Source organism: Trachinotus anak, unplaced genomic scaffold (genome assembly GCF_046630095.1).
Source record: "Trachinotus anak isolate AG129_WGS33_773 ecotype Australia unplaced genomic scaffold, CSIRO_AGI_Tana_v1 ptg000001l, whole genome shotgun sequence".
In the NCBI taxonomy this organism is placed as follows: Eukaryota; Metazoa; Chordata; class Actinopteri; order Carangiformes; family Carangidae; genus Trachinotus; species Trachinotus anak.
In genome coordinates this window covers 13,565,144-13,581,476 of record NW_027273852.1, presented here as the reverse complement: position 1 = coordinate 13,581,476, position 16,333 = coordinate 13,565,144, and the positions used below count along the sequence as shown (strand labels likewise).

The 16,333-nt window shown below is 40.4% G+C and overlaps 1 protein-coding gene across 9 annotated transcripts in view; it reads left to right on the top strand.

The window, feature by feature from the left end:
- The first annotated feature begins 2,443 nt into the window (after positions 1-2,443).
- Positions 2,444-16,333, top strand: part of LOC139621690 (target of Nesh-SH3) — a 31,176-nt gene continuing 17,286 nt past the window's right edge. For 7 of the 9 annotated variants that reach the window (XM_071478524.1, XM_071478496.1, XM_071478478.1 and 4 more), the window contains exons 1-8: positions 2,476-2,822; positions 10,990-11,169; positions 11,318-11,386; positions 11,476-11,608; positions 12,329-12,519; positions 13,948-13,991; positions 14,777-14,825; positions 16,176-16,241. In XM_071478524.1, coding sequence (XP_071334625.1) covers positions 2,711-2,822; positions 10,990-11,169; positions 11,318-11,386; positions 11,476-11,608; positions 12,329-12,519; positions 13,948-13,991; positions 14,777-14,825; positions 16,176-16,241 — 844 coding nt within the window. In that variant the 5' untranslated portion in view covers positions 2,476-2,710. Of the gene's footprint in view, positions 2,823-10,989; positions 11,170-11,317; positions 11,387-11,475; positions 11,609-12,328; positions 12,520-13,947; positions 13,992-14,776; positions 14,826-16,175; positions 16,242-16,333 lie in introns of all 9 variants that reach the window. The other 2 variants (XM_071478488.1, XM_071478503.1) reach the window with 2 other exon arrangements.

Sequence of the window (16,333 nt, the reverse complement as noted above, 5' to 3'; positions counted from 1 at the left end):
CGGGGAAAAAAAACAGTTACTGCAGGTTTAAGCACATTTTGGTGATTACCACCTTTTGCACTTTTACTTTCATAGCATTTTGAATGCAGATATTTTGCTTGCAATGGAGTATTTTCATATCAGTTTATTGATACTTTGAGTGCTTCTTCCACCAATGGAAAAAACAAGGTAGTGATGTGGTTGTCTTTATCTGCCATGTTTCCCCACACAGTGTTATTGGGATTTCATAGAGAAATAAATCCTATCAGCAAAACAGGAGAAGTCAAAGTGGTTATACCCCAAGCTCTTTTATCATATTCAGTGTGTGCAGTCTATGATTCATCTGTGTTTAATGGGTTCTGGCGTGATGAAGGCTGGGGTTCCACTGCAAAATCTGTTTGGGGACTTCCTGGGGAGACACACCTCCTCTGGTGGACAACATCATTTCCTGTCTCGTTGGATGACATGTGGGATATAATCAGCTGCATTGGAAGGTGGATGTGTTTGACTACACACACTAGCATTCACGTGCAATCACACATGTGTGAGCCTTGCGCAAACACACACAATTCTTGTCCTTGAGGCCCAATTCTGGCAGAGTGTCTTGGCTGACCAGGATTGGTTCCAAGAACCACACAAACAGACGTAAAAACTGAACTCACTGGCTGTAAACAATGATACACTGTGAGTTTGACTTCAAAGAAAGCTGTTGATGTAACACTGTCATCATGTGTTTGTGATGCACCAGAAAGTCTTGTCTGCGTGTGCAACAGATGGCTGCAAGTGGCACGTTTTAATGAGCTGGTCTGTGGTGCTCGTGATGTTAATGTGTTTTCTGCCATTGACAGAAAATGTATTTATGGATAGGAAGATGAGATACATCGTTTCTATTGAATGTAATGGTTGGTTTTTAAATACACACAGCTTATATGACTAGCTCAATTATTCTTCAACTTATCTTGACTGAAGTGTGTGTCTGTTTTTATTTTTTTTTATTTCAAGCTGTGGTGACTTAAATCTGGGAGCCCACTCATGCTATGGAGACCTGCAGCTATTGTGTGTTGTGTGATACTCCTGAATGTGACAGTTAATTTCAGGGGTTAGACTTGGTTTTGGGGTTGAGGTTAGGATTGAGGTTGAGGTTGGGAGTTAGGAGATGATGCAGGCTCCACATGCAAAACATGCCTGAGATAAAATATGAAGTTTTCAGTAGAGCCTTTTATGACTCTTATTTTTATAATCTTATAATACTTTACTGGACATTTTTAATGTAACTTTACTGATTCAACTTTTGCTCTGTGCCTTGTCACCAACATCACCTGTTAATTAGTGACATTGCATGGAAAACTAGTCCTTGTTACATCTTAACTTGTTTTTAATCATGTTCAGGATATGATGTAGAACATAAGAAAGCTGGTTATTGATACATCTTGTTGATTATTGCATTATCAGGTTTCTAATCATTTGTGCATCTGTACGTGTCTTTGACTCTTCAACATCAAACAGACTTTGTCATTTCTGTGCTGGCCTGCATGTGTTACCAATATTAGATTTTCACTTACGGCTGCCTTGGCTGTGTTTTATGATCCAATATTTATTTTAATTCTATTTTACTTAATTATACATCTTACAATGCACACTTTATGCATCCAGAAACCAGCTGTTGAAGTCAACTGTTTAAGTAACTCAGGCAGTTCAGAAAAGACAAAGTGGTTGAGATGTGAAGGAGTCAAAGACCCACCTGCATGCAGCGGCCCAGGGTCCTAGGGCTTAGGTCCTTATTGAACAGTTTTGCTCCTCATGATCTGTGTCCATTGTTAACATTCAGTGCTGGCACCGGAAGTAGTGGCACTACCTGTATGTAATGAGTCAGAGTGACTGGCTTTCATGCAGACAACCAGAATTAATTTTGTTATTTCTCACATTGTCATTAGCCATTCTACATAATGTAGAAACAGTAGAAACTGTAAAAACATTGGCACTGGGCAGAAAAAAGGATTGGCGATGATCCTAATCCAGGTTTGGCAGAGTCATCCAATTGATGTTTTTTCTGGTTGATGCATAGATGATTGGAAACCTGGATACTCTTAGAACCATGTATACATGGGTATAAATAACCATATTTCTCAAGGTCCATGTAAACACCATATCCTGATTATGATCAAACCCAGGATGTTGAAATGCATGTAAACATATCCATTTTGAAAGAGCGAAGGAACAAATAAAAGTGTCAGAGGGCCTCTGCAGATGGAAAGCAGGATTGGTGGGGACACACCAGACTTAGCAGAGAAAAAACAGAGAACAAAAAAGGTTGAGGAGGGCGGGAATCTTGGAGAAAGCTTTCACTCCTTTTCCAGAGAAAGAGAGTATGAGATGGAGAGTGAAAGAAAAAGAGAGATGGGGGAGGGAAAGGAGAGTGGGTGTGTCTGACTCTGTCTGTCCCCTCCCTCTGTTATAGAGGTATAGATGTTGCAAGAGCAGCTTGCTGCATCCAGAAGTCCAGTCCAGTGAGCTGCACTAGTCCTGAGAGCCAACAACTCAGAGAAGTAGTCCAGCCACTCCACAAACATCCAGTCTGACTCCTGCAGCTGCAGCACACAGTACACTCAACCTGTTAACAAAGATTTATTCAATCAGCAAGTGACCACTTGGTCTTTCTGTGTCTCTGTTGTTGTGAGATCAGATCACACCGGCTTGTTGCACCTGAGACTCAGAGCCAGTCACAGCAGAGATGATGACGACGAGGATGCAGCACCACTCGCACAGCTTTCTGGTCCTTCTCCTCATGGTCTTCATCACTGGGATAGTTCTGTGTGGTCCCTCGACTCCCCGCAGGATCAGAGGTAGGTGATACTTGCATTCATGTTACTGTCTTGTACTGAAATATCCACAGCAGGAAAATTATTGATCGCATGTGAGGTGATGCATTTGTTGTGTGGACCAATACTTGGTTAATATGATCTTGTCTGCCTGTGGATGTCCTCTTACAGTCTTAAGATCTGTGCAAGTGGAAGTGATTGTTGCTCTGTGTTAGCTCTGTGATGCACTGATTGCTTTTCCATGGTCTTTCTCTTCCTTCTGCCAAATTCATGCTGGGATACACTTGGATAGACAATATGTCATAGTAAGATAGATATTTGTTTCAAGGACAAATGACAACCGTAAAGGCTTTGTAACCATACAAAGACAAGCATTTACCGCAGTATATTAAGTGATGAATGCCATTTAATAAATCTTTATTCCAACATCATAAAAAACTTTGCAAGTGCCTTGCTTGCAAAAGTGAAAATGTTCTAAGCAGTTTCTGATTTGCAAAAATCCCCAGATGCACAAGATGAACAAAACTGGATAAAATATACAGATAAGTAAAGGCAACAGGTTTACAGCTGAGTGGTCTTCCTGGCACCTTTGCTCCTCCTTTTATATTGATATCTGCTAACCTTCCACTATTACTAGATGCAACCCCAGTTACCACATTTGGCTTTAATGTAGCTCTGCCCATGCTTTCCACGAGGAGCTCAAGGGGAGCAGAGCTATGTGCAAGAGCTGTTTTGATACTGACTCAGCTTTGCTCCCGTGAGCCACCTGTCAGGCTTTCACTCTGCCTTGATTAGAAACTGTGAGCACTGTTTTTACAATCTCTGTGGTTTAGCCACATTTCCCTGTAACGAGGAGATCAGACAGACACAGTAAAATAGGTCAGAAACTGCTCACATGTTTTTGTCTCCAGCTTGGGGGTCAGGGGGTTAGGCTTGTAGACAACATTATGGGATGGATTTCCAGGAACTGTGCCCACCAAGCAATCAGATGAGTTTTTAAGTTGGCTAATTATTTTCATCCATTGCTTCAGGCTAGAGATTTTTACTGTTTATATTTTATTTCAAACATATTGCAGCTCTCATTAATGGAGTTTTTGAAATTAAACACAGTGCAGTGCAGTAAACATGTCATTTTTGGCCAGTGCAAACAACATATGTCCAAAATGTTTCCAAGTATCAACAGAGGTCATCACATCCCCTTTGCATGATATAAAAAAAGTTTTCATCAATAGTATGAAGATAACCCAAGTCAGAGCTTCTTACCCCCCATGCAGTGTTTTCTTTTCCAACACACCATAAAGGAAACAATAAGACTAAACTTAAGACTCAACAAATTTTCCACAAACGTTTTCCATATATCTCATTATCCCACTGCTATGTCAGTACACACACACACACACACACACACACACACACACACACACACACACACAGACACTCACTCATGCATACACACTGAGTTCTGCTTTCCATCTCTGTGTCTGTGCTTTGTAGCTATGCTTTATTTTGCAAGTTAAACTTAGGTCCTTTGAAGACTGTGATGGTAGTAAAAGTGATTTGAGGTCAAGAGACTGGAGTCAGTATAGAGAGGTAAGCACATTGGAAAGGGCTGTGTGTAGCTTGCTGGCTAAACTTGGCTTGCAGACAAATCTCAGTGTGCAGCTTTGGGACTTAGATGAAAGGGGCTGTCTGTGTTTTTGTTCTGGGTGGAGAATTAAATGTCTGTATCTCTGTTCCTCTTGGATCAAGCACATGGTTTTAGAATGAAACATGTTATGCAAAAAGTGTGTTTGCTTTATTGCGTCATAGATATAATGGCATAATACACTGGTGTCAGAGTTGACAGGTCTGTGCAATGTTAGATAATCTGTACTTCAGCATTTAAACCAAGGAAATGTATGCGAGACAATGTATATCTGAATAAATTTAATCTCCTCAGAATAATATATGGTGTGGAAACTACACCTGAGCAAGAAAGAACATGGCCTCATGTCATGTACACATTAATGAGAGGGAAATATGGAAGGAAAGAGGAGCGTAAAGGGGATTAGAGGAGAAGACAGATGAATTTAAAGCACTTTAGGAAGTAGAAATAGGATCAGGTAGATGGAAAGATGGCTGCTGACACATATAGGACGGCAGAGATTGAGTGAAGGAGGCAAAGGATGGGATGGAGCAATGCCACAGGGGAAGGGAAAACAGCTGTTGCTCCCTCAAATCTGTCAGGGGGGATATATAGTGTGAGACCAGAGAGACCTGCATGGAAGCAGCCAAGGCAGGGGGGGGGGAATGTGGGAGTACAATCCCAGGCACGGCTCTTTCCTGCTTGAGCCACAAGGTGAGGCCTCTTGTGAGCCCAAAAGATGTGATTGTTCCAGAGAAGGACAGGATCAAAGAGGCTCAAGGTGAATTACAGTAGATATTCAGAGGGCTGTGTTACCCCAGCCTGCAGGCTCAGGTTATTCCTATTAGAGCTAGTATAGGTTAGTTCAGTCGTTTGCTCACCAGCTAACTTATTTCAAACCCTTGTTGCTGAGGCTGGCATGAGACTCAGAGAAATTTTCACACTTCATTGCCTTAAATCAAGGTGACTGTATTGCCAAATGCCATAAAATATCTGTCTGTCTGTGCTGTGTAGGAAGCCAAGTTATCCTCTCCATCTCCCCTCTTCCAGGACAGAAACCTGAGAGGCTGAAATACTGTTTGCCAGAGTCACGTAAAATCACTCTGAGACTCAGGGCACCGTGCACGCAAAGGCATGATATTATGTGTGTATGCGGGTGTGGTAGGAAGCGTGTCATTACGGTGAATTAAATTGACTCTATCGATGTGTAAGTTTGTGTGATACATGCGGTTTGCACCAATATAAAGAGTTTCTACCCTTGTTTGGTCAGAGGGATTTACAGTCTGTACAGCTCAGCTGTGATGTTCAACTGCTCAAAACAAACTGTCATGGCTCCGTAACTTTGTGTCACTTCCATCCACCAAAACTACCAGATTTAATTTCAACAAAGAGTGGAAAAGTTCTTTTCCATTGCATATTGTGAAAACAAAACAAGTCTTGTAATCCGGGGCCAAGTTTTTTTTTCTTTTTTTTGAGGTTTTGCTTTGGATATTTATAGTTCATTAGTTTACACATCAGCCTCGTCGGAAAAGTCTTAAGATGATCTCAGTGAATTTATTTTCAAAGTGTTTACTCTACTGCAGTTCTCTTCCACATCTGAATCTGAAGAGAGGAGAGAGACGGTGGAGCACTAGAGGGCTGCTGATGGTGGAAGTCTGTGGTTTGATAATGTCAGACAGTAAATCAGTCTTGATGCCAGAAATACACATACTGTACAGATGCACGTTGGAATATTTATTTTGAAACACCAAACGTACGTAAAAATATCATATCACACTGCAGTTGAAAGTGAAGAGAGCGTGTTATCTGACAACCGCATTAACCTAGTCCCTCCTCCAGGGGATCATCCATCACTGCTGATGATTCAAGATAGCTGCTCCGCTGAGCCAAGATTGAATTTCCAGTTTCAGGGTGTTTCTCTTTTTCAGGCCAGCAGGATTACATCGTCTGGCTATTTGTCCAAAGCAAAATGAATGCAGTGGTGAAATGTTTATTGAACGGTGTGGCATTTGTTTATTGCATAATCTGATGTGTTTATTGGCTGACTGCCAGAACTGTGATGGATTGTCTTGTACAGTAATTGTGGATGAATCACTTATGTTGTCTGCACGAGGGGGTAGACTGTTTATGTCATGAAGGGATTAGTCTTCACTGCAAAATTACAGTATATTGTATAAAAAATGCTCACCCCCATTGTGAGTGGTAATGTTTTTGTGAAGCTGTCTCCGAAATCACGAACTCTCGGTGACATACAGATGAACTTTATTAAAACAGATTTATGTTGCCTAGTAGCATTTTTTTTCTGCGGCTCTAAATATTTCCCTATGATACATTGGTTGGTAACATGGATAGATTTGTGGGACAAAAGCGTGTCACTTGGTAGTCATGCAAGTCTTAGTGTGGTTGTGTAAAGTCTGTTTGTGGATGTTTTGCATCTCTTAGTCCCTGTTTTGCATCCCTGATTCCTCATTTTGCATCCCTGTGTTGATTTACATCTTTTTGTGTTATTTTTTGTCATTTTGCATGTCTTTGTGGTAACTTTGCGTGTAATTGTACGTCTCTTAGACGTCTCTTTCTCTTGGTGCACGATTTGCTGTCTCCCGCTTTCCTTCATATGTCTGTTTGTAGTTGTTTAGCATCTCTTGAAAGTCTTTGCATTGACTTTCCAACAAGAAACAGAAGCTCTGTTCTGCCTCATAGACCTGTTCAGTCATCCATCCATGGCTCTTAAGCGTAAGATTGTGGATTTAATTATACACAGTTGTATGTGTTTTGGTGAGGTTGTAAATCTTCAGTGATCTCATGTGTTTGACAGAGTCACCAGCAGAGCTGCTCTCATGAAAAATCTAAATTCTAATAGTTTTGCCATTCACATTTCATCCAAACAAACACACGCAACATGACTTATCCATTTTTTTCTAACTAGCAAAATGTCAGTCATTTTCCTTTGTACCATAGTTGATTGATTACCAGGACTGTGACTGGCTCTGTTCCTAAAGCTTTATTCATTTTACCCTGGAAATACTGATAAGTCTTAACAGTCCCTAAGTGGTGTGAGGGCCAAATGGCCGGGCCTTGGATGAGCTGTTGTGGGACTGAGTCAGTGTTTGCTTGTACTGGAGTTTAAAACATGCTGCCAAAAGTTTCCTAATGTTACATACACTCTGAGCCCCTCTCCCTCAGAGCCAGTCTCACTCATGTTTTATCGGAAATATTGATGAGAGAATCAAAACAAATGCAGTTTTGATAGGAAACACATAGCTGGAAAAGCATGAGGGTATTTTTCAAATCCAGGGCTTCCCCCTCTTTCACTCTCGGTGTCTGTTTTGGCATCTGGCAGCTGCTGGCATCATTCCTTATGAAAAGTTCCACTATTTCATTTAACGCTATGAAGCGTTAATCTGAGCCAAGGACATGTGCTGTGGAGAAATATAGTACAAGTCATAATCCAGGCAGAAAGTCCTTTGTTTTAAGCCTTGCTGACTATGAGAGGTGGCAGTTTAAGCCCCCATAGACTATAGACCTTTTAAATTTCCATTTTGGAATAAAAATGATAGGGGAGATGGAAATGTAATTGAATTGATTGAGTTTGCGCCTGATTCTAAAAAGCAGAAACAAAGTTTAATGAAAACAGGTTTCATTTGACAAACCTGTATATCTTTCTATCACTAACAGTCACCATTTATCATCCAAGTCTACACTGGTGCTAGTTATTGTTTTACACATGCACCAGCCCACTGTCAGTTGCACTTCTGACTCAGCTGCACTCATCTTGTGTATTCTGATGCATGCATGCCTGTTACAAACTGGCTAATTGTTAGCATACCCAATTCTTGGCTAGTTTCAAAGGCCCCATGGCAGAGGCAAGTAATGAGAGAAAAAAATAAACAAAATTCTTGCATGCATTGTGCTTGCAGAGATTTAGAGTTGCTTGTCTGATCACAAGTTATGGCGTGCTTCACTATCATGCCAACTGACTTCATGCATTTATGAAAAGGATCAATTTGGTTTAGCTATAATTACAGGCAAGAATGTTTGAGTTTGTTTAGTTGGCAGTAACTGAAGTTCATCACTTAAATGGCATAGAGAGTTGTGATAAATGAAGACTAACCCTAACCCTAACCCCCTTTGGCAGAGATGCTGCAGAACCTGAGTAATGAGAGAAGTGTTTAAGTCTGAACTTCACCAAAATCTTAATATGCCGTGTGCTCCGCCCTTGAGAAATTGGCAGCTGATTTTTTTCATAGTCCAACTTTTATGGCTGAATACATTCAAGTTTCTTTGAACCCCAATACACAGCTAATACATCCATCTTAACTAACACAGATTATTTCTAATGTGATTTACAGACAGTAAAAGCTGCCTATACAGCACCATGCAAGTGCCTGACCATGATAAACATGCTTTATGGAACTGCCCTCGTTTGTCACAGTGTTGGACACAGATCAAACCAGGCTTTTCCACTGTCTGCAGAGTGTTTCCCATGAGCCCTCCACTGTCGGTGACCTCAACAAGCTCACACGCTCCAAAAACAAGCTGGAAAATTTATTTAAATCTCGATAACCATAACTATACACATTGTTCACTTGGCAAAAAGTATAGCTGGGATATTGGCCATAAATGATGTTGTGTTCACTAATTTACCTACCTCTTCTTTTACTGAATAAAAAAAAATCCCTTAATACTATCAAAAACAACAAAGCCATCTTTCTGGAAACTCAGGAACCTTTTGTAACATTTTATATTTTGTTGATCAGTGTCAGTGGTGCACGTGCACACATGCACCACTCACATGCTGTCACATATTCACTAGCCAAGGACAATCGTGGAAAGTTTATATGTCTATCCCCTTTCAACAACAAGGCAGTTCAAAATGATTAACATGAGACATCAAAAGATATAAAAAAAGACATGGTGACACTAAACTCATAAAAGGCCATGAAAAACCACTAATAGAAATATAAATGGTCTCAAAAATATTTTTCTTTCTGAGTCTTTTTTTTAATCCTCAGCTTTACCAGTACTTAGGCTACTGTAGATATGACTCTTATTGTTGTTCATTTAATAAAAAATGTTAAGCAAATCAAGTTTTTCTGAGCTTCAGTCAGTAGTAAAGAGTGGAATCAAATATGCAGATTTGCCACTCTTCTTTTTCTCTGACTAAGATCTCAGACCAAGTCTGGCTTTTGTGCTGGTGTTGACCAGTATAAACAGGTCATTTGTAATCTTTCTTGGCTTTGGTTTATTACAACCCACCCTGTGATGCATGTCCTAATCTGATATCTGTCTCTAGACCCTGCTGATAAGGGCTGGAAGTCACCTCTGGCAGAAAATGTGCAGTTTCCTGTAATGTGACGTCTGTGGGTCTTTGTGTGTGTGTGTGTGTGTGTGTGTGTGTGCACGCTCACATGTATTATGTCATACTACTCTCTTGTGAACACAACACAAGCTCAACATTGCCTAACTGATCTCAAGATTTAATAACACATAATCACAGTTTCTGATTTACAGTAACAGGATATCCATTTCAAAAGCCACTTCTGAGAGCAGACACATATCTTGCACCCACTTACAGCTCATATAGAAGCTGCACTGTACACAGTTTATGATGCTTGTGAGTGGCAGATCCTTAATGTTTGTACTCTATATAAAAATAATGTTCTCACTTGGTTAGAAAGCTCCCAATAAAAAATGCTTTTACGTACTTCTCTTAGCATTGTGCCCTCTTAATAAAATCACCATTATATGTTCTCAGTAAAACTTACACCTCAGCAAAACTTAAACTAGCAGCAAATCCGCTTTAACTGAATGTACTCCTAGAGTGTACGTGTGAAGTAATGGAGAACAGAATGTGATAAGTGTTGAATCTGGAAAGGCCAAGGTTGTTAGAAAACATTTATGTAACTCTGAACTGTTTCTTGCAAGCTTTCCATTCTGGAGAAAATACGTTTTTTTTTTAATTTTCTGATCTTTTTTGTGATTTATGGCATTTCCTAAGTACTTGGAACTTAGGAACTATAATATTAAACTACATTTCCCATGAATACTTGCATCATGACATCATGATTTGACATCATCCTCTGAGACTTCTGACAGATATTTGCCCTGATGAAGTGTTCAATGACTGAAAGCTTGGTTTTATCATTAAATACTTGCACCGTGCCAGTGCAGTGGTTAGCACTGTTGGCTCACAGTGAGATTCTGGGTTGCAACAGAGGGTCGGGGGCCGTTCTGTGTGGAGTTTGCATGTTCTCCATTTGTCTGTATGGGCACTCCAGCTTCCTGATTTGGAGATTCAAAATTGGCTATTGGTGGGATTGTGAGCGTATGGATGGTTGTTTGTCTGTATATGTCAGCCCTGTGATAGCACGCTGGTGACCAGTGTGTTCAGAGTGTACCCCACCCTTGCCCAATGTCAGCTGGATTGGCTCCAGACCCTATATGGATAAGCAGTGTAGCTAATGAATGGACGGATGCTTGCATTGGACTTCAATGGAAAGAGCCTCCTGTTATCAGAAAATATTTGGACATTAAATGTAACAATCATGTCTTCTCATCCCTCCTCAGTGCGACGTCAGAACATGAAAGTTCGCATCAGTGCAACAGGAGACACCATTGTGATGAAGTTTTTGCGTCCCAACGCTGACACCAAGCTTGAGGGCTACATCCTGGGCTACGGCAGCAGCATGTTCTCCAAACAGTACATTCAGCTGCCTGAGAATGGGCAGCCATATGAGACTGAGTTTGGTAAGAAAGTTGATTTGTATGATTTGCATTATTTCATGTTTCATGTTCATGTAACTTTATTTTGGCCTTTTCAGTCACAGCTAAAAAGGTGTGCACACTCAGAGGATCTACAATATAACTAACCTCTGGTTTGTTCTTCTATTTCTAGATGCTGAACCCAAGTACCTTATTGCTGTCCAGCCTATCCCGACCAATGAGGTGAAAAAGCAGTGCACGGGTAAGACTAGTATAAGAATTTTACAGGAAAATAAAACATTCATTAACATGGACATGTATACAAAAACAAGATGTCTACATTTACATCAGGTAAAGTGAACCTGGAGAAGCCTCTACACTTAGTCATTGGGTCGGTGACGCCCACTTCAGTGCTCCTATCCTGGGGCACGCTCCTGAAAACCCCTTATGAAGGCAACATCATGAATGACTGTCTTGAGGATGGGTGAGCTTTCACGCTAACGCACACACGTCATGCCACAGAGTACGGACGCACATGTGCGTGGAAATTTTTCAGCCTTTTTCGCTTCATGTGACCTGGCTGTATTGTAGAATTGGTGAGCATAGAAACAGATGGTGAAAAGGTGAAACTCACCCACATTACACGGTTAACTAAATGTGACACAGTTTCCCTGCTCTAAAATAAATCGCTGTATTTAAACTTTATACAGTAAAATATTTTTGGAAGCATTACATGAGAAACTAGGTCTCATCTTGCTCATCCTTGTGGAATAAATCTCTTGGTTTTATGTCAAATATAGTTTCATATATGTCTTCTGAATGAAGAAATAGAGGCATACACTGGTCTTTTTGTGGGCAGGGTAGCAGATTTCTGTCCCAGCATCAGGACATTATACAGTAACTGTGCAGTTTATATTCTGGCAGTAATATACGTCTTAAACTACACAGCATAAACACATGAGATGGACATATTTGCCAGGGGTGCATACATTTTTCTCATTAGGAGCCTAAGCTAAAATCAAACCTCTAACCCTACAGTTAACATTATCAGCATGGTTGGTAGCCAGGAAGCCTCCTCAATGATTGACAAAGACGGAAAACTCATTTTCCTTTTACGACTGTTTTACTACTGTGAATGACATTCTTCATAGACATAGCAGTTAAGATTTACCAAGGTTAGTATGTTCTGCTGTCTTTGTCTCAGACACTATACGGTGCGTTATCGTGAGAAGAACAGGAAGTGGAACTACCAGACCTGCCCAACTAGTGACACGGTTATTGACAATCTGAAGCCCAACACAGTCTATGAGTTTGGTGTCCAGCCCAGCTCTAAGGATACCACTGGAGTGTGGAGCAAGCCGGTCATTCACAACATGAGCATGGGGAGCATAGAAGGTATGTTTTATTTCAGTTTTCTTTACACGATCCTTGTTTGAGTGGCCAAGCTACCACTTGTTATGGCTGCTATGAATGGGGAGAGGAGCAGTACCCCAGGGGAAACAGCCTAGTATAAAAGTGTAAAAGTAAAGTCCAACAGGGTCAGTAATGTTTTGTACAATGTCAGTGGTCTCAAGGTGTTAAAATTTGTCCAGAAATTTAGGGCTAACCACTCATAGATGGAGCAAACAATGTTACATGTCATGGCCTGGGATATATTAGACAGTCGGTTCTTGTTGTCAACACATTGGATATGGGAGAAATGGGCAGGTGTAAAGACCTGAGTAACTGTGACAAGGGCAACATTATTATGGCCAGAAAACTCGGAAACATCAAGGCTCATGTGGCGGTCCCGGTCAGCAGTGGTGAGCACCTATCGACAGTGGCCCAAGGAGGGACAAACCATAAACCGGCAAGAGGGATGTTCCAACGGCTCCACCTCACAACTTTCAACTTGGTGCCAGAAAACACAGGGAACCTTCAGAGGTCTTATAGAGTCCATGCCTCCAGCAGGTTGGTGCTGTTTTGGTGGCACCACACGAAGGACCAACAACTTAATAGGCTGAGGAGGTCATAATGTTATGGCTCATCAATGTATATTTATCCATAAAAAAAAGAGTAAAGGTAGGTTTCATCAACGAGAAAAATACTTTCTGTATGTTCATCTGTTCTTCAGAATAAAAGCAGAACCTTTTTGATGGTTAGGTAGCTGTCAATGCTTTAATGTGGTCATCATCATCATCATCATCATCATCATCAATGAAAGCACAGATTGATGATTACTGCGAGAAAATGCTGGTCTTGCTGTTATCTTTGGGACAAAGCATGAAGCATTTAGCCAGATTTATCATTTGGTCAGGAGGATTTCTGGTTTCGTGCGGACAAAAAATATTTTGATTTTATTACATGTTTCATTAAGAAAGCTCTGTGCTTTATTAGTCAATGTTACAGAGCATTACTTCATGTTGTTTCTGTCTAGTTGTGCTAGTCTAAACATTTCTGCATGACCTTTTCTGTATAACAGCATGTTCAGTCAGTCATGTAAAGACATAATGGCAAATGTTGACTAAGTGTTCACCAGTGCTTAGGTAGTGTGAGTGACCATGTTGATATCATGTGTATATATATATATATATATATAATATATATATATATATATATATATATATATATATGTGCTGTATAATCCCTGACACACTGAGATACTGGACAGTGTTACTGAGTGAAAACCATCTTGTGGTTTACTTTTATTAATCCACTGCTGAGGAACTCTCTCATTGAGTCATCTAAGATTACCACGCATCTTGAGCAAAGCATGTTTGAAATGTGGTTTTACTTGGTTCTTTACTTTACTGACTCCTTCACTGAATTTTCTCGTGTTTCTAGAGACGGCCATCAAGAAAATCTTTAAACGGCCTGTCACTCCTGTGGTATGTATTGGATGCACTTTAAAATTTCTTCTTAGAGCATTACAACTAATGTTATGACATTTTGTTAGAATCTTATTGTATTAATATGTGGACACAGGTGGTAATAGTTATATGCTAAATGAAATAAGTGTTATAAACTGAGAGAAGTGAAATGGCACAGGTATGCTTCCTCTATTCCTCTATTCAAAATAAATATTTTTGGGAACAGGGTGTGTACTTGGAACAGGCAGTATACTTTGGAGTCTGTGTTGTGCACTTTAGTGAGCTTATGCTATTCTCAGGCTTGTTTGCCTCATTAATTTTCCATCCAAATGCTCGATGGAAACAGCATCAGTGCAGCCAGGGCCAGCAAAGCCAAGAGAACAGTCTGTAGCTAGCTAACTTCTGGAGTAGAATAAAAGAGAGGAAAAAAGGGAGATTAGATGGAGGGACAAGGAAGGAAGGATAACGGCGTGGAAATTAGTTGAAAGGGGAAAGGTGGCATTGATTTTGTGGCAGTACATGGCTGCTGTGTCCCGTGCTCCTGGCCCCAAACCCATGAAACATCACAGCTGTTGAGAATCAGCTGCAACACTTGCCCTTCTAGAGGAAAACTTTGAATAACAAGCTTCTCACCAGGGATTTACCAATTTGACATGGAGTAGAGGGCCTAAGAGTTAGACAACAAAGAGAAAAGGGTAGAAAAAGAGATGGCATTGAAATGTAAATGCAAATACTTGGATTTGTGATCATTACAAAGACTAACAACAGTTCTTCCCCTTGTCCTCTTGTCTGTCACCCACCAGAAACCTTTAACACCAGGGCCACACTCCTTCCCCTTTGCTCCTCGCCATGGTAAGCCAATAGAGACACACTGCTTTTAGTCCCACTGAACACTTTTTATCACTGCTCAGAAATGCCTGTTTCAGCCCTTCTTACTCAACCCTGCTTTACGATTCAGCACTGAAAGAAGAATTTTAACAACAACTCTTGATTTTTTTTTAACAGACAGAATGTCATCATTTTCACTTTTCACTTTTCATTTTGCAGGTTTATTGCAGATGCCAAGTACAGTAAATCAGTTTTTAAACTGTGTGTCCATGATGACAGGATTAGCACAAAATATTATGTATAAAAAAATCTAGATTTATTTCAGACAGTATTGTTATATGAAGGCCAGTATACAGACATACAGTATATAGACAACAAACACAACCAAGCCTCTAAAAAATTACATTGATTGTCAGCTATTTTGCATTAGTTGGTCATCCTACTTAACCTACCGCTTAATGCGGTATCAACAGTGGATCAAGCAAATGACTGTTTAATGCAATAACAGTTGCTCATAGTGATGAACCCACAGGCAATTATCAGTCTGCCCAGTAGTTTCCCTCAGCTCTATAAGTCTAAGTCTCTGTCAAACCAAAACCTCTGCTTCGGTTTTACGGCCCATAACTTTTCTGTTTTGATTCACTCGCTCTCTCTCTCATCAGCGTCATCTCTGGCTGCAGCAGGCAGCAGTTTTCAGCAAAAAAAGCTTCAAAAGCGCACAGTACACTACCTGCCCAGCAGAGAAAAAGTTAGCAACTAGCTGGGGAAGAAGCTGCTGAAGTAGATGTTCCTCCAGGAGTTAGTCAAGCCCCAAAACAGTGCTAAAACAGAGTGAATATAGGACATAAAGTGGGACTTTCCCATTCATGGGAAAGTGGTCTCAGACTTTTGGACTGCACTGTACATTCACGAGGTGGACAGAAACACAATTTCAAGTGAATGCTTAAGTTCCTCTGTAACTGCTGGATGTGTAAATAGGCAACTGTTTGCTAACAAGTTCAATATCGCCTTTAAAAGATGACGATAAACTGTAAAGTTTTAGAGTTTTGGTCATAGCGTGTTTCTGCTGCCCCCCTGTGGCAGACTATTTCTTATTTAACCATATTGTTCTTTAGGTACCCATCGTGGATATTGTAAGAAATAACAGTGGATAAACATTGGCAGTAATGATGCTGATCTAAACATTTCTGGCCTGTTAATGTTGACTAAAACTATACTGTGATGGACAGAAATGTTTCCTCCAAAAGATAGTTTGTTATTGTGAAAAAAAAAAAGCATGGACATAATTCCTTTTCTTACTCTTTTTTAAGGACTCTGAAGACATCTTAAGCGTTGACTCTTGGACTTTAATCTCTCCTCCTTTGTCCTTGTCAGTTCTCCATAACAAGACCCAGGGCAGACTGCCTGTCTCCCGGAACATAGCCCCAAAGACAACTCTTGGTAATGACTTTTCTGACCTAAAACAGAGTTCAGCAGTCGGAAAAAACTCTTGACTTTACATCTGACCATTGCACTTGACTTTTCTATCACTA